At 34.7% G+C, this 23,856-nt stretch overlaps 1 protein-coding gene and 1 long non-coding RNA gene across 2 annotated transcripts in view; both read right to left on the bottom strand.

Moving 5' to 3' along the window:
• LOC144365470 (uncharacterized) overlaps window positions 1–9,489 on the bottom strand; it is a 14,922-nt gene extending 5,433 nt beyond the window's left edge. The window contains exons 1-5 of the long non-coding RNA XR_013423938.1: window positions 9,350–9,489; window positions 7,830–7,876; window positions 5,808–5,901; window positions 5,468–5,497; window positions 3,170–3,215 (exon numbers count right to left, since the gene is read on the bottom strand). This is a non-coding gene — a long non-coding RNA (uncharacterized LOC144365470). The remainder of the gene's footprint in view (window positions 1–3,169; window positions 3,216–5,467; window positions 5,498–5,807; window positions 5,902–7,829; window positions 7,877–9,349) is intronic.
• On the bottom strand, window positions 6,525–23,856 carry Pex2 (peroxisomal biogenesis factor 2). The gene is made up of 4 exons (XM_005338045.5): window positions 23,664–23,856; window positions 11,849–11,958; window positions 9,980–10,084; window positions 6,525–9,811 (listed from the first exon to the last, which is right to left on the bottom strand). Exons 3-4 carry the CDS (start codon window positions 10,068–10,070, stop codon window positions 8,877–8,879), a joined length of 1,026 nt encoding a protein of 341 aa, XP_005338102.2. The 5' UTR covers window positions 10,071–10,084; window positions 11,849–11,958; window positions 23,664–23,856; the 3' UTR covers window positions 6,525–8,876.

The following is a 23,856-nucleotide window of genomic DNA, read 5'->3' as shown; positions in this document are numbered from 1 at the left end:
CAGTTGGGTTCTAGAAGAAAAAGTATTTAAAGAGACAGAGCTGAAATTGACAGCTCCAAAATTGCATGTATTTTCAAAGTAAAGTTATTAATTCTCTTATAGTGCTCCTGAATTCCAACTGTTTTCCCTCAACACAAGAACACCATGGAGCACTTAAAATGAAAAATGGCACTCCAAAGACAACATTAAAAACTGGGGGTTCTGGCCTCTCCACATAAGTCCCATCAGCTTCTCTGCTCAATATTCACCAGGACTTTGAGATTCAGGCCTCAAACTTTCTTCCCTCTTGGGTTTAAAGCATCTATATTGTACCAGTCAGTTTTGGTGAGTCAATCCTCAACAAGCTCACTGTTGTCTAAGAGACTCATCTAGTTTAAATTGATGCTACACCTGAGAAGGGACACTGAGAAGGAAAAGCTACAGTGTTGGTCTTCAGAGAATTAATTTGTCCTTTATATTTGGTCTGAAGCTAATTATTTTTAAATCAATTAATAATAACTTTCATTAGCATATTATTGTGGTATATTTTTGTTGATTAAAATAGCACCCTTACAAATTGAAGGGAATTTGGTTGTTAGAAAGGGGTTATTTCTTTAGTGAGCTGTTTTCCAGGGAACCACCTTGACTCCCTCCAAGACCAGGAAAGTCACTAGCTGCAGTCATTTAGAATTATGATTATTTAGATAAAGTCTTAGCTAAATTCCAAGCTTGCATTATCTCTTTTTGGCAAACAAACTATAAAAATATCTCAAAATTGTAAGAATTTTTGTGTCTATATCTGCAAAGAAGGAAAAATTCCAAGTCAGACCCTGTGTTTTGATTATTAGTTGAGGGAACAGTCATTTTACAGGGTTAGCATTTGCAGGTGTTCTGATCTAGTATATTGTAGGTATTTTAAAGTAAATAAACTGCATTTGTTTGCAAATATTGACATTTATTCACAAATACTATATAAGTACTTTTGGAGAAGGCAATGGAACTGTTACTTTTTCTTTTTGCCTATGTACTTTCCAGTTTTTTAAAAATATGTATTCTAATTTAAAAATATGCATTTAAAAATATGTATGGAGTCTGATATTGGGCATCCAACCACTGAGCCACATCCCCAGCCTACTTTGTATTTCATTTAGAGACAGGGTCTTACTGAGTTGTTTAGCACCTCACTTTTGCAGAGGTTAGCTTTGAACTCGAAATCCTCCTGCCTCAGCTTCCCAAGATGCTGGGATTACAGGCATGTGCCATCATGCCTAGCAAGAGACATTATATTTTTGGTGAGATATATACATACTTGTCTCATTGCTAAGAATATATTGTACTTAATTTGGTATTCTCCTTTCACATATTATATTGTGAGCAACTCAGTTAAAAATTTTAATATTTTTGCATAGAATTTTTTATCATGGTACTTAGGTAACATTGACCAGCTATTTATTCCTTTATTGTTGTTTCACATGTTTATGATAAACACTATTGTGTAGAACATCTGTTCAGTGATTCTGCATGCACAATTCTTATCATTTCCTTCAGATTGATTCTTGAGATCAATGGATATAAACATGTCCACATCAACCTGATTTTGAAAATCAGTCTTACTTAACCTAATGTGTAAGTTATGTTTTATAGGCTCTGAGACTTTAGAAAAGGTACAAATTAAACCTCTTAAGAAAAATAAGTTATATGACTATTAAAAATGAGGAAGGTGTACTACCTGAGTAACACTGTACCTTTGGACCTCATGGACTCAGGGGGACTTAGTTTACTATCTTGCTTGACTTGTTATAGTTGCCAGAATAGGAACTCAATGCAGGGTTCAGTGAAGGGCACTGTAAAAAACAGTGCTTATTTTTAAATTTAAAAAAAATTAAATCACAAGTTTTTCCTTTTTGTTTCTCTCAAAAATAGGAAATAAATCTCTATACTGCTTTCCATATTGGCTGCACTAATTTGCAGTCCTACCAGCAGTGTGTGAGTGTACCTTTTCCCCCACATCCTCCACAATACTTATTGTTGTTTGTATTCTTAATAGGTGCCATTCTGACTGAAGTAAGATAAAATCTAAGAGTGGTTTTGATTTGCATTTCTCTAATTGCTAGTGATGATGAATATTTTTTCATGTATTTGTTGATTGATTGTACATCTTCTGAGAAGTGTCTGTTCAGGTCCTTGGCCCATTTATCGATTGGGTTATTTGTTTTTCTGGTGTTAAGCTTTTTGAGTTCTTTATATACTCTAGAGATTAGTGGTCTATCTGATGTGTGAGGGGTGAAGATATGCTCCCAAGATGTAGGCTTTCTATTCACCTCACAGACTGTTTCTTTTGCCGAGAAGCTTTTTAGTTTGATTCTTGACTTATTGATTCTTGATTTTAATTCTTACGCCACAGGAGTCTTATTAAGGAAGTTGGGGACTTAAAAACAGCATTACTACAGGGACACAGCCACATCAATGTTTATAGCAGCACAATTCATAATGGCTAAACTGTGGAACCAACCTAGGTGCCCTTGAGTAGATGAATGGATAAAAAAAATGTGGCATATTTACACAATGAAATATTACTCAGCAATAAAAGAATAAAATCATGGCATTTGCAGATAAATGGATAGAGTTAGAGAAGATAATGCTAAGTGAAGTTAGCCAATCCCCAAAACCAAATGTCGAATGTTTTCTTTGAAATAAGGAGGCTGATTCATAGTGGGATAGGGAGGGGGAGCATGGGAGGAATAGACAAACTCTAGATAGGGCAGAGGGGTTGGAGGGAAAGGAGGGGACTTGGGGTTATTAATGATGGTAGAATGTGATGATCATTATTATCCAAAGTACAGGTATGAAGACACAAATTAGTATGAATATACTGTGTATACAATCAGAGATATGAAACATTGTGATCTTTATGTATATTAAGAATTATAAGACATTCCAATGTCATACATAAATAATAATAAAAAAAGAATTTCACAGGAATCAGGAGTCAGTGTAGGAGACATAATTTTAACCAGGATTTATGGATCAAGATGGTCTAGGTTAACATCTTTACTTTTACTAGCTCTATGAATCTGGGCATGTTATTTAACTTCTTTATAACTGAGTTTCCTCATAATAATCCATACTACTTAATTTTAAATGTATTAGTTTATAGAACCTAAAAAAAAAAAGGAAATAAAGAGATTACCTGGGAAATTGAAGGAAATTTCTCCTGTTACATGATTTGTATTTTTCTGAAGATAAAGGACAAGAAAGCAAAATACTTATTTGTGGTTATGAACATAAACATACACTACATACTAGGTTTGTGTAAATATTTGCTACATATTAAGTTTAGTTCCTGTGAACCTAAGACCATGGATTCTATGGACAATAGGACCAATTGGTTTGAGTAGAAAGTATGTTTTATGTTGCTAAAAATATCCTTTTTTAATACAGAAATATGTCACTTATTGAGTACTATTAGGAAAAACAGCTTTTGGTTAAAAGGTAATGTTCCAAATGATTAAATCAAGTTTTTGTTTTTAAGTGCTAGTATATTTTGGAGGCTTTCTTAAATATAGCAATACTTATTTTCCTACCTTCTTAACCAAATTATAAAGAAAATGGGGTAGCTTTTATTGATGAGACAAGGTCATTAAAAACTATAATTATACAGTCCTCAGAGCCTTTTTATTCCTACTTTTACTAGATTACAGTCTTTTAATTTTTTTTGAAATTTGATACCAAGTAGCCCATAATTGTTATTATAAATAGGCTTTTTATAAAATAGATTTTTCTCCTTCCTTTTATTAATTATTTTTACTCTGTTGGTGAAAGTTCATTAATATTTAAAATAAAGCAGTCTTTAAATATGATCTTGAGAACTCTGCCAAGTGAACTTTGGTGTATAGAATCTATGAAAATCTACTGAAGTTAATTAAGTACTTGCACTGCTGAAGAACTACAAACCTTATAGAAAGGACAATCGTGGCTCATACTGGCTACTCTTTCCTATAACCTTCGATTTGGTTTTCTTACTTATAACTCCCCACAAATTACCCAGATATCCTGGAAAAATGTAAAATTTTATCAACTCACTTCTTTGCTTATAATCTTTATACTACTTCTTCATACTTGGAAATAAATTGAGATTTTTTTTTTTCCTCATGGTCTGCATGGCCTTCCAGGACCGTTCACCTCACCTGTCCTTCTTTTATCATGTTAATTTCTTTCCATTTCTTAAGTGCATAAAAGACTTTCATCTCAGAAGTTGGGCACCTGCCATTTCTTTATCCTAATACTCTTCTTCTTGGCTTTCTCCCCATCTCCTTAGGTCTTCTTCAAATTTCATTTTACAGAGGACTTTCACACATGCAATTTAACTTAATAAACATATCTTTTTTTTAAAAAACAGTAACATGTCACTTATTGCGTGCTATTAGGAAAAACATCTTTTGGTAAAAAGGTAATGTTCCAGGTGCTGAGATTGTGGCTCAATAGAATGTTTGCCTAGCGTGTGTGAGGCACTGGGTTCAATCCTCAGCACTACATTAAAAAAATAAAGTTATTACAATAAAAAATATTTTTAAAAAGGTAATGTTCCAAATGATTGTCAAGTTTTGTTTTTAAGTGCTATATATTTTGAAGGCTTTCTCCAATATGCAATACTTATTATCATATTGATTTCTTTTATACATGCAATTTAATACAGCATCACTCTCTATTTCCTCAGCCTGTTGTTGTATGGAATCTATGAAACTACTTTTTCTTTAGAGTACTTCGGACATCAGCAGTTATCTTATGCATGTGTTTATCAGTCTCTCCTTCAAGAATGTAAACTCCGTGAGAACAGGGGTTTTATGAATACATCTTTCAGTACAGAATGTCTGTAGGAGCTCAATAAATAAAAAGAATGACTTAATTCCCATTGTTAACCTAAGAGGTAGATACTACTGAGCATCCATTTTATAGGCAAACAAATGGAATCTTAATGTTAAATAAACCGGTCCAAAACCCAGTCACTCATCAAAGGCAGGGGAGTTGGGAGCTGGAAAGTAGGACATGCTTTGTGTTAGCTCTGATTGTTAGCTTAGAAATTTAGAGATGATTACTGAAGCCACTTGGATATTTTAAATACACAAGTAGAGAACCTGAATTAAGAACAAGTTGCATGGGAGAAAAAAGAAAAAAATGTTAGTGTAAAAGTTTTTATTTTCCAAAGGGAAAACTTATAACTGATGGTTTGATTCTTGAGGCTAAAGAAGAAACCCATGTAGCTAAATATGATCCAGTTTTCCTGCCTGTTGAGCCCTGAAGTCACTGGGCAGTACAATCAGTTGCCTCAGTGTTAAAAATAAAGTCTTTTGGCATTGCCCAGGGAGGCCAGGACTGAACAGAGTCTCTGGAACTGTAATGTGCCCAAGAGGCCTGGCTATCTGCAGTGAGGCAGAGCTCCGGGAACAAGCACGAGAGTATTTCAGTCAGTCATAAATTCATTGATTACCTTCCACTGGTGTGTGGTATGTCAAGCATCCTGTAAGAAAAAAAGAAAGGGGAAAAAAAACTATAAAGAAAAAAATGGAAACACAGTTGCAAGACACACTAATACATGCCACTCAATTCCTCCTTCAAGGATACACTTGCTGCCCAGCTGTGGAGTGTGGTCAGCAGACTGCCTCCAGCTGTTAGCTCCTTCAGGGTCTGCTATTACTGCAGGAAACTACAATGCCTGTGGTCACAGCCTTCCCAGGGCAGCCCCTACCTAGTGACTAATAGAGAGAATACCAGTTCTAGAGGTCCTCGCTGGGTTGGTTAAGTTTTATCAGGCCTGCATTACAATCTACCATTTCTTTTGTCTTTCCCTTCTTTTCTGCCTTTTCCTTTCAAGGTGTGGATCCTTGATTTATAGATTTCTGTGTTCACAGCTTCCTTCTGCATCTGCAAATTCAGGCAATCACAGATTAAAAAATATTAAAATAACATCACATCTGTACTGAATATCTATAACATTTTTCAGATTATTCCCTAAATAATACATCATAACTATTTATAGTGCATCAAGTATCATAGATAGTCTATAGATGATTTATAGTATATGGGAGGACGTATATGGTTATATGCAAACACTCTGCCATTTTATATGAGGAACTTGAGCACCTGCAATTTTGGTATACCTGCAGAGATTCTAAAACCTATCTCCCACCAATCCTGAAAAATGACTCCTTATGTCTAGCATTTCCAACCACTTTGAACCTCTGCTTCCATAGAACTCAATCTGCGACACTAAGTTTATTTATTTGGCTTAGATTTCTATATTGGTATGCTAGAACTAAAGGTTCTGGTTATCCAATGAAGAACAAAACATTCATTCAGTTTCTGAACTCATGGTTCTGAAGGTTGCAAATGTTAAATAGAGCTTTTTTAAAAATTTAAAAAGTAGCCCCAGCTACTGGGGAGGCTGAGGCAGAAGGATCACTTAGGACTAGGAGGTTGAGATCAAGCCAACCTGGACAACACAGTGCAACTCAGTCTCAAGGGGGAGAAAAGAAAAAAAGACTCCATAAAATTGACAACTTTATTAGCTAGCATTTAAAGTACTATGTTCTCATGTTAAAATTAAAATAGGGGCATCTACTTTAGAGTTTACTCAGCTATCAAATAACAATAACAATAACAATAAAATTGATTGTTGGTTTAACAAAATCTTGACTTCATTTAATCATTTCAAACCTGTATTCTAAGACAGTTGTTTATTAATATCAGTATAAACTAGGTCACTGGAAAATGAGACTGCAAATGGACTTTAGGTATAATAAGGGCAAATATAAACTTTATTAGTGATCTCTTCTTTTTATCTGCCCAGTATCCATCCTTCTTATAAGAGCAGCTTGGTTTTCTGTGATGAGCAGCCTCCCCTCAGCACCATTAGGTTCATGTGGTATACACAGGGAATGTCAGCAACATTTGAGTAAGTGGGAACAGTATTTTTCATCACTTTTCCTATGGTAACTGGTTTAGAAATGTGTGTAATCCAAGAAAGACCAATAATACAGAACTCTTGCTGGAACTACCAGGAAGAGGAATGTCATTCCAGGGGAATCAGAAAGCTGGCAGAATATAAACCTTAAGCATCAAAAGTGGCCATCATTTTGCCTGAGAATGAAGCCAACTCAGAATATTACCATTAATGGAAGGAACTACTATTATATCCTAAACACAATCCTCACAATGTGCCAGTGTAGAGATTAAATGCATTGCCCAGGCTACATATAACTGAACTGCACAGGTTGAACCTGAGTTCATATCCCTCATACCATGTACAGTGTTTATCATAAAATTATGGCCGAGAAACTATTTGAAGACAATTATCTGAGGACGTATAACCAGACTGGCCCTGCAGTGTACATGCAGATCCTTCACTAAGATAATTCAATAAATTATTTTCCTTTTTGCCAATTCAATCTGAATTTGTTTATATCGTGGAAACTAAGAGGCCTGACGATATTCCAAATTCATCATTGTGTTTACTTACTACAGAAAGTAGACAGAATCTAAATGCCCAATGACAGAGGTTAAATGATTTTGTAAATAAGAAATGTGTGTACCATCAAAGGAACCAGTATACTGTGATGATCGGTGGGGAAAAAAATGAAAATTTCATTTTTTTCCTGAATTTTTGAAGTTTTTAACAATAATTTTTTAAAATTAGAGAAGAAAAAGGTGAACTTTGTAACATATGAAAAAATCTTACATCCAAACAACAAAATTCATTGGCTATTATTTAAGTTAAACCAAAGTTAAACTCAAAAATCCATTTAATCACACAAGGTAAACTACATGATGATGACTATTTTTCCTGTACTCACCATCATATTCACAGTAGCTTCCTCAGTACCTGGCACCTAAGTGTTTGCTGAATGGAAGGTGAATGGAAGGTGAAGAGAAAAATGAACAAGTTTTCCTGTATTTTCACTGTACTATATTTATTCTAGGAAAGTGCTTGTTGTGGTTTCACCTGTGAATTATTTCTAATATATGTCTGTATATACATGTACATGTATATTTTAATCAAAGCACAATTTATTTTATTTTATATTTTGATTTATTGTCAAAGCCAAAAAAAAATGAGATCTTGTTTAAAAATAAGTGCCATTATTTTGTTAAAGTAACTTCAAAACTGTCCAAATATTTTCATGTGATTATTATTTAGCAAAACATTCATTTTTAACTTCTAAGTGAAAAATGCAGCGAAAAGGAGCAAAGTACATCTTGATATGTACTCCTGTATTATTACTATGCTAAAGACCTCTGGTATTTCATAAAACTACCAATATTCTTGCTGAGAACATAAGCTCTGAATCAAAGACTAAAAGAAAGAGATCCAGGAAATAATATTCTTCTTGCCAGGTGTCCCTTGTAGTTTCCAGGCCTCACTTCTAAGCTGCCTTAAGCAATTTTTACTTTTTAAACCTAAGAAGTCAACTGTGAAGGGGTCTAACAGCTATGGATTGAACCTCTTGAAAACTGGCTTCAGAGAAAAGCTTAAAATTACAATCTTAAAGTTTAAACAGGGCCTTATCATTGTCAGACTATGATATTTTATCATCTCTGAAAATAAATCTATACACATTCCAGTGTACCCCAACTCTTTCTTGATAGTCATATGACAAAAACTCTCCTTTATTATCTCCTGATATTAAAAATTGAATGCAATAATTTAAAATATTTTATATAATATATTTAGAATCATGTGGTTTACAGTGATTAGAATTTAGTCATCTCTCCAAAGGAAGAGAAGACGTTGACTGAGAAGTACCAGCCTTATAAGAGACATCTAAGTACCATACTTAGGATGACTAATATTAAGAATTTGTACATAATACAGTTTTCCTCAAAGGAAACAATTTTACTTTCTAAGGAACATTCACTTCTGACATCTCAATTCCTGATTTCAGTGGCTGTACACTATGTACCTCTGTGCCACACTTAGGACAAGTAAAGTACATGTCAAATAAGAAACTACTCTTAACACAGTAATAACAGAAGATATGTTCACATCCTATGGTGTGAGGCATGGTGGGCCACTCTCCACACAAAGAACATTCTTTGCCTTTGGTGGCTAATGTACTGTCACTATTAGAAGCACCAGTAAGAGGGATACACCATGAGGATAACTTGGCTTTCAATTTCTGGATATTGATAAGTGGTAAGAGAAAAATTAGAAACTCAGCAAAACCATGCCAGAGAAGTTCCCTATTCATGTACTCAAAGCCAACTTCTCGGACATTTTGGGGCCTGCAAAATACAGAATGAATGCCTATAAGACGTTCTGTCAAAGTTGCAAACTTTCCCCGTTGAAGGAAAATCAAAAAATTAATTAACCCACCTAATTTCAAAAGTCCAACCACAAAATTCGCACACTGTTTAAGTTTCCCAAAGGATGCTAAATGATGGTTTCGAAACAAATCGTAGCATCGTTCTTCTAACCACCTCCCACCAATGGTACAGACAGCGTACCAGATTTTCTGGTTTTTACTTGGTGGCTGATATCTCAGGCTCGGGGAAAAATTGTCTTTGTACTGAATATTCAAAACTGACTGTCCCACAGTAGCATTTTTAGAGTAGATAGTGAATCTCCACAAGAAAAGCCACAAGAACGCTTTCACTTCTGGTTCAAAGCGAGCAAACAGGCCTGGCTTAAATCCATGAAAACACTGAGTAAACTGGGACCAAACCAGCTGCTCCAGGGCCTTGTTTAGTTCCAGCGCATCCAACTGACTTATTCTGAGTACTCTGCCTGTACTCTTTGTATTCTCTTCTCTGGGTGCCATGTCCTCTCTGAAGGTCTCTAGGAAAAAAAATAAAGGAATATCATCAAATTGTTATAATATCATACTACCTCTTCCACTTCCACTTGGAAAACTAAAACTGATTCACAAATTACACAGGGCACAGAAGACAGGCGTTTCAGTGTTTCAGTAGTGTAAAACCTTAAGGCCAGGCAATCACTTCTTACTTGGAACTTCTTTCTCTCTCTTCTTTCTTCCTTTCTTTAGTTCTCTCTTTTCTTTTCTATTACTTTTTGTTTTCTTTTTGGCCCTCCTCATGAAAGGAATGACAGCTAAAAAACAAGAAAAAAGAAAAGAAAAGCTGTTGTACCCTGTTTCTACAAACATACTTCTAAGTAATACTCTTTGTCAGATATTCTAGAAGAAAAATATTAAATCCTCAAACTGTGATGGGGCTCAGTAACATGACTTCTCGAGAAATATATGAATATAATGAACTATTCAGAATACACCAATGGATGATATCTTGGTTTAATTTCTAGTTTTTCTATTGACTCCAAAGGTATAAATAGTTTTTCTTCTTTTCTTTCTTTTTCTATTTTTGTGGTACTGGAGATTAAATCCATAGGCACCATAACACTAAGCTACATGCCAGTCCTGTTAATTTTTATTTTGAGACAGGACTAAGTTGTTGAGAAACTTGCTAAGCTGGTGAGGTTGGCCTCAAACCTATGAGCCTCTAGAGTCACTTGGATTAGAAACACGCACCACCTCACATAGCTAAAATTTTATTTTTCAAATAGCCACTTAATCTTTCTTAAATACATTTTATGTTTAAATAAGTCAGAAAAATAAATGAACAATGTGTTTATTCTTCTGTTATACTACTGCCAAAAAAAGCTACTAAATCTTACCATGAAGCCATAAGAATGCAGAAGTGTCATTGTTAAAGTAATAAAAATATATACATCATGAAGTACTAAAAGAAAAATATCTATAATATATAATGACATATGCTATAATAATTTAAAAAATAGATGATGGCAACAAATAGGTGCTAAAGGAAAAAAGCGAAATATAAGAAGCTAATTAATGATTAGCTAGGTATGAATGGCTTAAAACACATTATGTGCAAGCAACATAATTAAAGTTCTATACTTAAGTATACAGACCAGTTTTGATATTTCAAATTTTGTTATGAACTGGCAAATGCTGACAGTGGGAAAAATTGGGTAATGTTGGCCAAAGGATACAAATTATCAACTATAAGATGAACAAGTTCTGGGGAGCTAATATGTAGCATGGTGACTATAGTTAATTTTGCATTGTTTACTTGAAATTTGCTAAGACAGTAGATCTTCAGTGTCCCCATCTCTTTCTCTCTCTAACACGCAGCATTTTAAGTAATGATGAGTTATGAATGTGTTAATTTGACTGTGGTAGCCATTTCACAATGCACATGTACATGAAATATTCATTTTGTTTACTTTGAATTTACATAACTTTTATTTGTCTATTACAACTCAATAAAGGTGAAAAAATGTAAATTGGGCTCTCAACACAATAAATTTAATCATGTTTTCAAAGCCTTTGAGAAGTCCACCACTCTAAGATAACACTTAGAGTGAGAGAAGGAGGAATGGATCCTGCTGAGAGTCAACATTACTAGCCGCCCATGAAATCTTGGACAAATCATTTCAGCTGATCCTCTCACCTTGGTTTCTTCACTTAAAAAACAAAGGGATGAAGAAATAAAAAAACACCTTTAAAGTCCTTTCAAATTCTATTATGATTTTAACCAAAAAGAGATTAAATTTTATTTGTCAGTAGTAAAAGGACTGAGAGACATATCTTAAAATAAACTTGTACTTCTTGAAGTGGGGAGTACGTTTGACAGCAGAAGATGTTTTCAAGGGGTCAGTTTTAACATTACCAGATCTTAGATGACTTAGTGGCAGGAGATTTTTTTGCTCAACAAGATCAAGTACAGGAAACAAAAATGACCACTGAATAACAGTGCTGTTTTTATTAGGCCAGACAGATGACAGGAATGCTTCTCACCCATAAATGCCAAGAGCCTTCTGGGGAGATCTCACCTTTTCCCCTTTCCTGCAGCTCCTTCAAGACTTGACAGCCCTCTACTATGGCAATGGAGACTTTTTCCACAAGTTCCTCTGTGAAATCCTTGCCTCATACTTGCTGGGACCTATAAAAAAGAAAGAAGTTGTTAAAAAGAGAATGCTCCTTTTCCTTATTCTATTGATCCAATGCATTGCTAACACTGTTGGTTCTTTGCCAAAGTATTTTGCTAATCCACATATTACCCTATGTCCCCCACAATTTTTCTCTTAAATTCTAGATGTCCCTGAACATTACATCTCATTGGTCTATCTAACTCTGTCACTTTCAGTGCATTCTCCCCACTTCAATGTCAACACAAACCTCCCCAAGCATATCAAGCTTGGTCTCCCTCTTAAAGTACTGACACCTAGTCATAAAATGCCACCTTCTCTTTTTCACTAGTGGATTTTACCATCTCTTCTTTTTGCGTGCAACACAATGTTCCCATTCTTTAACTGAGAAATCTACCCTGTTTTTAGGTATTAGCTCAAGTATCACTTTTTCCTCACTCTCCAAATTTGGATTAGCTGCCCCTTCTACTTCTTTCCATCACATTCTATTCTTCCTCTTTCTAGGTCTCTACGCTCTGTATACAAACTAATGTTTAATTTTCTATCTCCTCTATTAGACAATAAGCACTGATGTAATGATTATTGGCATATTTCATAACTGAATACAGTTATTCATAGCACCTACCACATTTCCTGGTATATAGAGGATATTCTACAAATACAAGATGAATGGATAAATGAGTAGGTAGAATGTTTGGGGTAAAAAATACAATTTCTATCCATTAAACTTTAAAACTATTTCAAACTGTCATACCCAAAACAACACTTATTATTTATGTTACCATGTTTGTGGTATATCTGCTAATTTAATATGTTAGAGCTGGTAATATAATAGCCTCACAGCCAGTCTCAACCCTGAGGAACCTATAATCTACTGAGGAGAGGGCAGGAGGAAAGCAAGGATCTGCTATACGAAAAAATAAGCTAATACAGTAAGATGCAGTAAGTGATAGGCAAGGGAAATTTCAGAGCACTATGTAAAACAACTATAAATCGAAGGTCAGAGAAGGCTTCCTAGAGAGGTAGTATCTAAACAGCAGTGTCAGTCTGGTAAAGGAGAGTAAAAACATTATGCTAAGTAGAGGGAATGACAAAGGAAATGGAGAGGCAAGAACAAGAGATAAGGCTTGAAGGAAAGCAGAAAACATCCTAAAAGTGTGAAAAGCAACACTGAAGAGGTTGCGTGTCTTCAAGAAGGTAATGGAGAGCCACTGAAAAGTTGTAAACAAGGAACTAATCAGATCTGCATTTCAGACAGCTTTTTCTGGCCACCAGAGAATGGATTTGAGGCTGTGAGTAGGATTGGAGGCATAGTGCCCAGTTAAGAGGTTGTAAAGATGATCTAGTGAGAAATTAATATGGTCTAATAATTAGACAAGTATCAATGTGTGATAAAAAGAAAAAGACATCTTTGAGAGCTATGAGGTAGTAAATTGATGCTATTTGGTAAGAACTGAGTAAAAAATAATTGACTTGAAAAACTGAGCAAATGGTAATCCAATTCTCTGAAACAGTAAGGAAAAGATAATACGTGCAGTTTTAGAGATCTGATACTCATATGAGACATCTAAATGAAACAGTTCAGTAGGCAGAATATAGGACAAAAAATACAGATTGAGATTTCTGTAAATCTGGGGCCCTTTTGGTAGGTAAGCCCAATATCTATTTGATCTAATTAAATGCTAAAATCACGAAGGCAGTGATCTAAATAAAATAGGTAGATCCTATTTATAACGCCTTTAGCTTTCTTTGTATAAATATCTTATTCTAATAGTTTGAGACAAAGATACATATATCTATATATCTCAAAGCATTCAATTTTGTATGTTGTGATCTTCATCACAACCCTTTAGTCTCATTATCCCTCTCATCTAGTGGGTTTTAAACCTAAAAGAATTCATCAGAATTACTTGGAGAACTTGTTAGACTCCTGGGCCTCATTTCCAGGATCTGTGATTCAACAGATCTGCAGTGGGACCTAAGAATTTTCATATTTAATAAATTCTCTGATGATGTTGAAAACTACTGGACTAATCAATTTCAAAGCAAAATCCTTTTTTTTTTTCCCCAAATCTTTCATGGACACAGGGTTTCCCTATCTTCTATTAAGTAGTCCTTGTGAGATTAAGATAATTCACTGATTCCACAAACTCTGTTAAGTATGGGTACATCCTGGTTGCAACAGGTGCTTGGGTGCAGTCTAAGAAGGGAGGCAGACAAATAAACAGACAACTAAGGCCACAGCAGAAGTGTATAGCATTCCAGATTCTCAAAGGCATAAATAATATTTCAACAAAAATTTCAAATTCCAAACATACACAAATCAGTAAGGTTATTAGTTTTCTTCCTTTTTCCTGCACTTAACAAATTTTCTCTAATTTACTTACTACATTTATGGAACCGAAGGAAAAAACACAAAAAAACATTATAAGTTAAACCAAACTAACAAAATTATCTGCCCATATTTACCAACTTACATTATTATTACTCTCAGGATAAAACACCAAGATCTCACACCTAAGGTTGCATCTATGACTCTGAATATTCCCCAGATTTCATATTCTGTGGTCAGCAAGATAAGGGGAACTCTACTCCTGTCAAACTACTCTTGGAAAGTTCTAACCATACTTGATACCAATGTAATTTCAACAGCCTGATCCCACATCCAAAGGAAAGCCATCTGATCCCATAGTCCCAGTGTTAGATCTGATGGCTTTCCTTTGGATTGCCTTATAAATACTAGAGTCCAGAGAGTTCCAGATTGTCACTGATGAATATCAAATCTTTTAGTTCTAGAATTTACGGTAATGATGGGCTCATAGTAGCTGCTCAGTGTTTGCTAAACTTACATGCAATACAATGACTAGTCTGGTAGCTAATCAGTGTACACACACCACAGCCTGTGAGTGCATCCAGATGAACTGGATGAGTTGGGAAGATATCTGGTTCTCAGGTTCCTTATTAATATTTAGTGAGAAACTCATTAAAGGGAGTGGTCTTTCAGAGGGATCAGGCACTTCAAAACCCTCCTATCTGCAAGAATCATACTTTAGAACATTTAGTTAAGATAGAAATGTTTAATGACTGCCAGAAAAGGAGACTTAACACAGTCTCTAACAGATCTAATATTTAACAATACTTTATAAAAGAAATTATCTTATCCTTTCTGTTACAGTTTAACATTTTTTTCTTTCCTTTTTTCCTCCCTAGGGCTGGCCTCAGTATAGATTAGGAACAGCTGGGCTCACTCTCTTCCTTGCTTAAGATTCTTTAATCTACCCAAAAGACTTATTATTAAACTGCTCTTCAGTCTTTTCTCCTTCAGACAAATAATGGTTCTCTAGTTTTTGTCTTAGGCCTTATTTTCCAAAACTAGTTATTTTTTGTGACTTCTTTTAGTTATAAACATAGAGTAAACACTGTCCATTACACATCACAATTCAACAACGTGTAATACTTCCACCATGCTCTACATTCCTCTTCAGGCAACTGTGAAGGAGTGGAAAAAGCTGATTTAAAATCAAACAAGCCTAAAGTCAAGTTCCAGTTCTGGCACTTATGTGCTATGTACTTTAAAAAAAATCATTAGCATTAGAGTCTTCTCTGAAAAGTGGGAGAAATAATTAGCATTAGAGTCTTCTCTGAAAAGTGGGAAATAACAGCTACCTCATCAGGTTGTTGAGATTAAACTAGATGTTATAGAAATGGTTTGGAAACTGTAAAGCAGTATTATTACTATATTGTTGCTGCTTTAGTTAGGGATGAGCATTAAAAAGAACAAGACTTGAAATGATTTTGGTAAATCTCATTTTAAAAGACTGAAATCTTAATTACTAATACTAATGCCTTAGTAAACCTGTGTAAAAGGAAGTTTTCCCCAGAAAGTAGTGACTATACCACGAAAATATAATTGTGGGTAATCCATGAACATGATGTCACCACTATGTGTACATGTAGGAGGGAAAGGCAGGAGGAGCAGGGACATGATCCAGTGGGGCATATCCAACTTTTAACTTGCATCTTGTCTGAAAGCAGATATAGTGGGATTTCTACAGAACAGGGATGGGTTTCAGTTCCCTTGGCTACTTAATCCCCACTAACATGGCTGTGACTATTATCTAGAAATAAAGAAACCTCAGCAATGCACACTGATAATATCTGACTCTAGGGTGCTCTGCTCCACAGGACATGGTACAGACAGTCCAAGACAAAACTTGCAACCTTGGGTTCTTCATCAACATTAAACAACATTTAGTTTCCCTCTCCCTCATCCCAACTCTACCCAGCCCTCTCCCAACTAGAAGTTCAATTAATCAGACTATAAAATTCTCTTCCTTCCACTGTTATATGATTCTTCCACAAATGGTGTGAAACACAGAAAAATGCCTTTAAATCACATAAAATTATTCATAATATAATGCAAACAGTTTGTTTTTTAGTTAATTCTAATTCTCTGACAAATAGTTCTTCAACTGAACCAATATTTATTGAGCATCTATCATATGTGGGGCATTCTGCTAGGTACCGGAGAGTCTACATAAATATTTAACTGTCAGTTAACTTCCTTTGACTCAAGCATTTTTTAAAAAATAGGATGCTATTGTAATCAGGACTGGCCATTGATCTCTGAAGTAAAAAATGGATCTTAAAATATGAAAACACTATAAAAGTTCACAAAACTCTCCAAACAGAAAAGAGAAAAATGATATTTGGGGCAAGGGAACAAGTTATGCAAAAGCCCTGAAATGTGTGCGCTCTTGGCCATGATCTTGCTGGGGATGGGTATCACTGTGAGCTGTGTGTTCTTGGTTATTTAGCCTACATTAGTGTGGCTGCATTTGTCATCTGGAAGTGAAAGAAAAGACATCTGCCATGATCAGAGTGGGTGAAGGGCCAGTTTAACCATATTATAAAAAGCATTTATGTTAAGGCAACTGCATTGATTCTGTAGGCATGAATAACCATTGAAGAGATATAACAGTATAAATTTTAAAAGATTAATCTAATGGCAGAGTTCAATAAGACTGAATCAAAGGAAAACTGTTGTTCCAGGAGACCAGTTATAGGATTCCTACAATTCAAAACCAAGATGTTAACAACTTTCTGGTTAGTCAAAGTAATTTAACTTATTTCACTAAGAACTATGGCAATCAAAAAGGAGATTATAACACTCTTACTCTGGATTTAAAAAAATCCACTATATATTTGGTAAGTCACTATTTTCCTGACTTCTATTATTATACCAATTGCCAGTACTAATGCCCAAACACTGGTCAGTCTATTTCTACTTTACTTTCAAGAATTTAAGTAATCTTTAACAATTACCATATTATTGGTACTTTTAGATTAGCACCTAGTTTCCTTAATGTAGGCTCAAACTTGAACAGTAAAAAAAAAAAAAAAAGTAACTTTTTAAAGTTGGAATTGTTCTGAATCCAAACACTATCAGATTTAATTCAAATTGATTTTTGTCAAAGTGCCCAAAACAATGTTTCTCCCTATTCTTACTTTTAATATGTGATCTTGCGACTCACTCTCTCCCATTTTCTAAAGTATATTTCTTTAAGATTCTAAAAGGCTAACCAAGAGGGAAACATTTATTATCCATGCAAATATAAACATAAAAGTCAATAATTAAAGTGATGATTTAGAATAAAGAACATTGGGGTTAAAGAAGGATTCTACTGTGTTAAGGATATGTGAAAAAGATGCTTAAGGCAAAATTATGCCCAGATAAAAAGTATATCTACTTGTGTTAGTGTGATTAACTTGTCACATAAATATGTTTAAGACAAAGTGATCCAGCACTACAAACTATTAAAAAGGTCTCCTGCTGACATTTTATCACTAGACATGTCACATTGCTTTTCCTTCATAGGGGGAAAAAAAAAAAAACTCTGAAATTTGCTTACAAAGAGTAGCAACATAATGACCTTATTGCTTAAATAACTTACACTTTCCTTTTATGTTTTACATTTCCCCAAACTGAAACTTTTTCATCTACATCTCAAGTAAACAAATGACTATCTCACTGAGGAAGAAAGAAAATTCAGGATGTACAGTACAGCTTTTATTGAGTATAGTACAAATAATGAATGAATATATTTTATTTAAGAACATGTTATTGACAGAAATCTATCAATAATAATGTGGGTATTGTCAAGGGCTCGTCAATATTAATGTAATTATGATTAAGGGGATAACATGGATTTTCACTATAATACCAAGTAACATCTTCTATATTGCTGCTATCAATATACACATTATTATTGACCTGCTTCGAGACACTCAGTACTGGATGTATTACCATTAAACATATTTGTCAATGTATACTGCCTACAAAAATTCTACATTTAAATTTACAGCCTTGTAAACTTTATCAGCAGAAACGTGATTTACAATTAATCTGTATGCTATCATACTCACCCATGTACCCCTTGTCAGACTGTTCTTTTTCAGTTTCACAATAATTGACTAATTTTTAGAATGACAATGCTGCCAAATCAAAGTAGATGGGACCAGATATTCATTTTTATCCCTCTGTAGGTTTTTAAAAGTTTTAGAGTAAGATTTCATATGAGATATGTGAAGAAAATACTATTACTGGAGTTCTTAAGTTTTGAACCTATACTCTACTATTTTATTTCCTTTGTGTAGTCAGATAGATTTACTGTCCATTGTATTGAAATCAATACTAATAAAGGGGACATGCATCAAAGAGGGATTTAACAGGACACCGATTCCCAGAACACATTTCAAACATGAGTAGAACAGAAAAAGATATGGCTGAGACCCATTAGTACACTGTGACCTCTGGCACACTGAACAGCCTAGAAATCAACAATTCTTAAGTTCAAATCCCACTTCTGCCACAGACTTGCTAAGTGACTTGTCACTACTCTGTTTTTCTTCCCTTTTACTCTATGTAAACTAAGTTTCAATAGTTTATAAATAGCTGAAGTTCTAAATCCTAATGATACTCATCTGGATATAGCCAAGACATGAGAAATATTAAATTTCTCCTAACTTCAATGAAATCCTCATCAAAATTAATGTAAGAGCTCTTTCTCTCTTTTGAGGATGGAGGGGGTATATAACAAATTTTTCTAAAAAACTTTTCATGTATATATGAGAGATAAGCTTCAAATAACATACTTATTTCAAAATAATTTAGAGTGACTGCAGCTTGCCACAAAAGGGAAAAATAATTATATTTTTTTCATTTAGAGAAAACTCAGAACAAATACAATGTTCAAGATTATAATCTGCCTTATACAATAAACAGTGCCTTATTTTAGCTATAGTGTACTTGATCAAGTATTTAAAAATTACACAAAATAATCTTTTTAAACCTTAAAACACAATTTGTAATATCTTGTTCTTGTTTCACAAATATGTTTTCAAGAGAACACCAAGGTTTTTATACTCTTCTCTTTCGGAAAATTGTTATTTCTGAGTCTTTGGAAGAGAAAGCATATTGCAGGAACAAACAGTTGTTTTCACAAAAAAAGGGAAGAGGGTTAACCAGGCTTTGATTAGTTTTGTGTTCTAGCCCAGGTCACTTAGGCTGTGTGGCTGGACAAAGTCATTTTGCCATACTATCATCTTCATCCATTGAGGTAGACGGGGGAAGCCAATGTAAAAAGTCTACTACCTACCTAGAATCCTTACAGGAACTGTTTTAGAAAATCTTGAAAAGGGAAGGAAATTTAAAAAACAGGCATTTCCAACTGCAAAAATGATAATGCTGAACACTGAGTTTGGAAAATGCTAAAATAGAGAAATCAGAGCAGGACAGGTAAGAAAGAACCTTCACACAAAGAGGGAAACATTAGGAAGACAATCCCAATGAATTTGTTAGTTTACAACTATAATGAACATATACTACTTATTTACCAGTTATTGAGTGCTAACAAGTGACTATTACAGCTAATTGCCATGTTCAAAATTAAATATTAAATCACTTAATCATTGTAATACTAAGAAAGACATTCTTTTATTATTTTTGTTCTAAAGTAAAAACCCTGGGGAACAAAGAGATTATATGAGTAGTGTAAAATAACTCAGCTGGAAGTGGCACAGCCATGCTGTGAACCAGTGTTGTATACTGATAGGTGTTTTTTGGCCTAAAAGGCAAACATAAACATTTTAGGATAGACATGCAAGATGTAGTTATTTTAAGAGGCTAAGTATTAAGAGTAGAGACATAAACTACAGCAAAAATTCTAATCCAAGGATGAACAAACAAGCTAATGATATGCATGGAATAACTGGATATTTAGAATGTTCTATACATTTAAGAAGGGTCTTATTGCTCTATGTATATATGTGACTGTATGATCAATGTGATTCTGCAACCTGCACACTCAGAAAAATGAGAAATTATACCCCATTTGATTCAAATGTATGATATGTCAAGATCATTGTACTGTCACGTGTAATTAAAACAAATAAAAAATAAAAAAGAAGGGTCTTTACAATCCAAGTGTTTAACAGAATTCCATGTCTTGAAAATTATTGGAATACACATTCAATGGCACCTTTTATGGTACTCAAGAATGTGGAAATTTCTTCAAACAAAACAAATCAGCAGTGGAATAAGAGGCATGGTAGCACATACTTGTCATCCCAGTGGCTTGGGAGGCTGAGGCAGAAGGATCTCAAGTTTGAGGCCAGCCTCATCAACTGAGTAAGACTCTAAGCTACTAGCAAGAGCCTATCTCAAAATAAAAAAATAATAAAAACAGTTTGGGGATGTGCTCAGTGGTCAAATATTCCTGGGTTCAACCCCCAACACTAAAAGCAAAAACAAACCCCAAAAGAGGAACCAAAACATGATATACATTATTTATAAGGCACCATATATCTTTTTAAAATTCTTTATCTCATTGGATCCATACAACACAGTATTATCATCTCTATTTTAAGAATATAAAAATTAAGGCTTGAGAAGATTAATTATCTAAGGTCAAGCTGGCAATTACTGACTTTCTGGCAAATACTAGAAAAACTGGAACATAGAAAGAAATGAGTAGGATGGAGATCTGGTAAGCATGGATCAAATTTAATTCCACAGAATGCAAAGGAAAAAATTCTCCCCTCTTTGGAGTCATCCTGGGGTATGTGAATAAAATACTATTACTGGAGATCTTAAGTTTTGAACCTATACTCTACTATTTTATTTCCTTTGTGTAGTCAGATGGAAAAAGAAAAGGAATGCAGTAAAGTTGCCATGCTGACTGGGATGTATGTAATCTACATTACCTCTTCTTCTTCTTTTTTTTTTTATTAAGTGTGGTCAAAGGACAATTCAAAGGAATTGAATGTCAAATCTGAACAGATTTGAAATAAATAGGCACTTCATCATTTACCTATTATGAACACATACTATGTATGCAATGTAGAGGCGATACCAACTCATCCATTGAACACTGGAAGGGAGAGATCATGACCGAGATAGAATGACTTCACAGCTCTTGGTTTTTGTATTTTAATAGTAAGGAAAAAGAAATAACAAAATTTTTATCTCACCTTACCTTATGGAATTTTATCTTAACTGACAAGCAGGTAAGAAGGCAGAGTTCTTATATATAAAACAAAATAGATTAAATAGAGTAAAAAACATTATAGAAAAGGATATTTTGATTGTATAGATGGGAATATGGTAAGAAAATAAACACATACTACCCTTCCCTGCCTCCATTATTACATATAGAAATCACAGGGCCAGGCTTTAAAAGGGCAGTGCCAGGTTAAGGGACATGGGGCAAATAGACCAATTCAGGGCTTTTCTCCTAAGGCTTCTACATTTTAATGAGTGGCAGACAGACACAGAATGCTTAGAAACTACTATCACTTCACATGAAAAAGATTAAGAGAACATGCAATTTATTTCTTGGTTGTCCAACCTAGGTCATCAAGAGAAGAAAAAAGGAAGCAACTGAGAGTAGAACTTTTGTCTGGAAACAGACTATGTACATAGTACACACTTTTCTTGTGCTATAGGAATCTGAACACAGGTTTATGGGCAAGAGGAGCAGAAACTTTAAAATTATATGATGCTGTGAGGAAAAGATGGGGCTACAACTTTACTAAACATGTCACAATGGGCAAGTCCACTAACATATTGTAAGGTTCATACTGAATATGTAAAATGGAAAATACTTGTGCTCCTTATTGCAAGGATTATTATGATCACCAATACAGAATTTAGAAAACTTTAATAATCAAATGAATGTATGTCGAATATAAATGAACAACTGTCCTAAGAAAAAAGAATTTCAATGCTAGAAGGAAAGGCAGATCACTTAGCCTAATATATAAATTAAGCACTGGGGCTGAAGTTCAGTGGTAGAGCGCTTGCGGCACCTTTGAGGCACTGGGTTTGATCCTCAGCACCACATAGAAATAAATAAATCAAGATATTGTGTCCATCTACAACTAAAAACAAAAAAAAATTTAAAAAGATATGAATAAATTATTTTAAACAGGAACCCTGTTATAAAAACAGAACACATAAATAGCTGCTCTTGTTAATATACAGCTGACACTTGGCTTGCTTTGTCTCTGTTCTGCATGGCTCCAGGATCTTTCTACAGAATTTTTTTATGAAACAATTTTAAGCCCACAGAGCTATTTCTAACTTCTAAAAATGAAGAGAATAAAAGTTGAAGCGGTAAAGTTCGACAAAGGCAAACCACAATAGGGACTAGAACCCAAATCGCCTGACTTTGTTTAGTATTCTATGTTCCAACACTTTTATTTTCTTTTTAAAGAATAAATAAATAAAATAGAGGTTCTTCTTTATGTTCAGTAATTTCACTATCTCCCTTCTTTCAAAGGCCTCAAGATCACTGAACTCTTTATCTATCTGGACACAAGTAACTGATATTATTGGCAAGACCAGAGTAGTTTAACATACAAGTAGGTGGTTAGTTAGAAATTGTGGTGGAGGGAGCCTCAGTCTCCTTGTAATGGCTAAAAGTTGTCTACATAAAAATTTGCAAGGGACACCACAGAATACAAAAAACACGTTAGACTTAAACTTTCAACTACCAGGTCTCATTCTGTGAAAAGCCTTTTACTAAAATGTTGCGTGTACAGAAAATGGTCCCTAACTAAATACGCAAACAATGACTTTTAAAGACTCAAAGGAAAATGCTCATGATTTTCACATTCCTGATAAGGAATCAACAAGAAATAGAATCAACTCCGAAATGTTATAAGAAAATTCTCAGTATCTCCTCCCATAAGAAAACCAAAACTTTTAAGCAAATGGGTTTTCACTTAAGTTACTCATTTTTTTTTTTTTGTATCACATGTAACCCTTTATATGAACCCTCGGGTTTTACTGAAAGCTTGGATCTTGGATGATTCTTAGAAAGACTTTGATAAGAAGTAAATCTTTTCACGAGGAAAATACGACTAAGTCCGTCTCTAAAAAAGGCAATTCGTGGAACGCAGAGGGGTTCAATTCTAGCTGCGGGTTCCCCCGCCCTCAATGGCGCAAACCTAAGAACATCTGTAGGCGTTTGTAATTGCTTTACAGTGTTTCCCAAAATCAAGACACTTCGATTTGCCTCTTCCAGGAAGACAGGAAGCCAATAAACAGGGAAACTGAAGCAAAGGGCGAGAATTACAAGGCCGTGAAACTCCAAGACCTCCCGGCTGTACGCAGGACCTCAGGTTTGCACTCGGGCGCTCTCGGGCAGACACTGACCTTAGGAGTGTGCGAAACGCCCACGCTCCACGTAACTTTTTCTGAAACATACTCTGGAAAGCTTGGCTTTTTCCTAGCAGAAATGTGGGTTACCCGGGCTTCCGGAACTCGCGGGCTTCCGGAGCGACGCAGGACCCGGAAGTGGCTGGGGGAAAAAAAAAAAAAAAAGGAAATAACACCACCAGTGAGCACT

Source organism: Ictidomys tridecemlineatus, chromosome 7 (genome assembly GCF_052094955.1).
Source record: "Ictidomys tridecemlineatus isolate mIctTri1 chromosome 7, mIctTri1.hap1, whole genome shotgun sequence".
In the NCBI taxonomy this organism is placed as follows: Eukaryota; Metazoa; Chordata; class Mammalia; order Rodentia; family Sciuridae; genus Ictidomys; species Ictidomys tridecemlineatus.
Note: the sequence above shows the minus strand (reverse complement) of the source record. Positions and strands in the feature narration are given on the sequence as shown.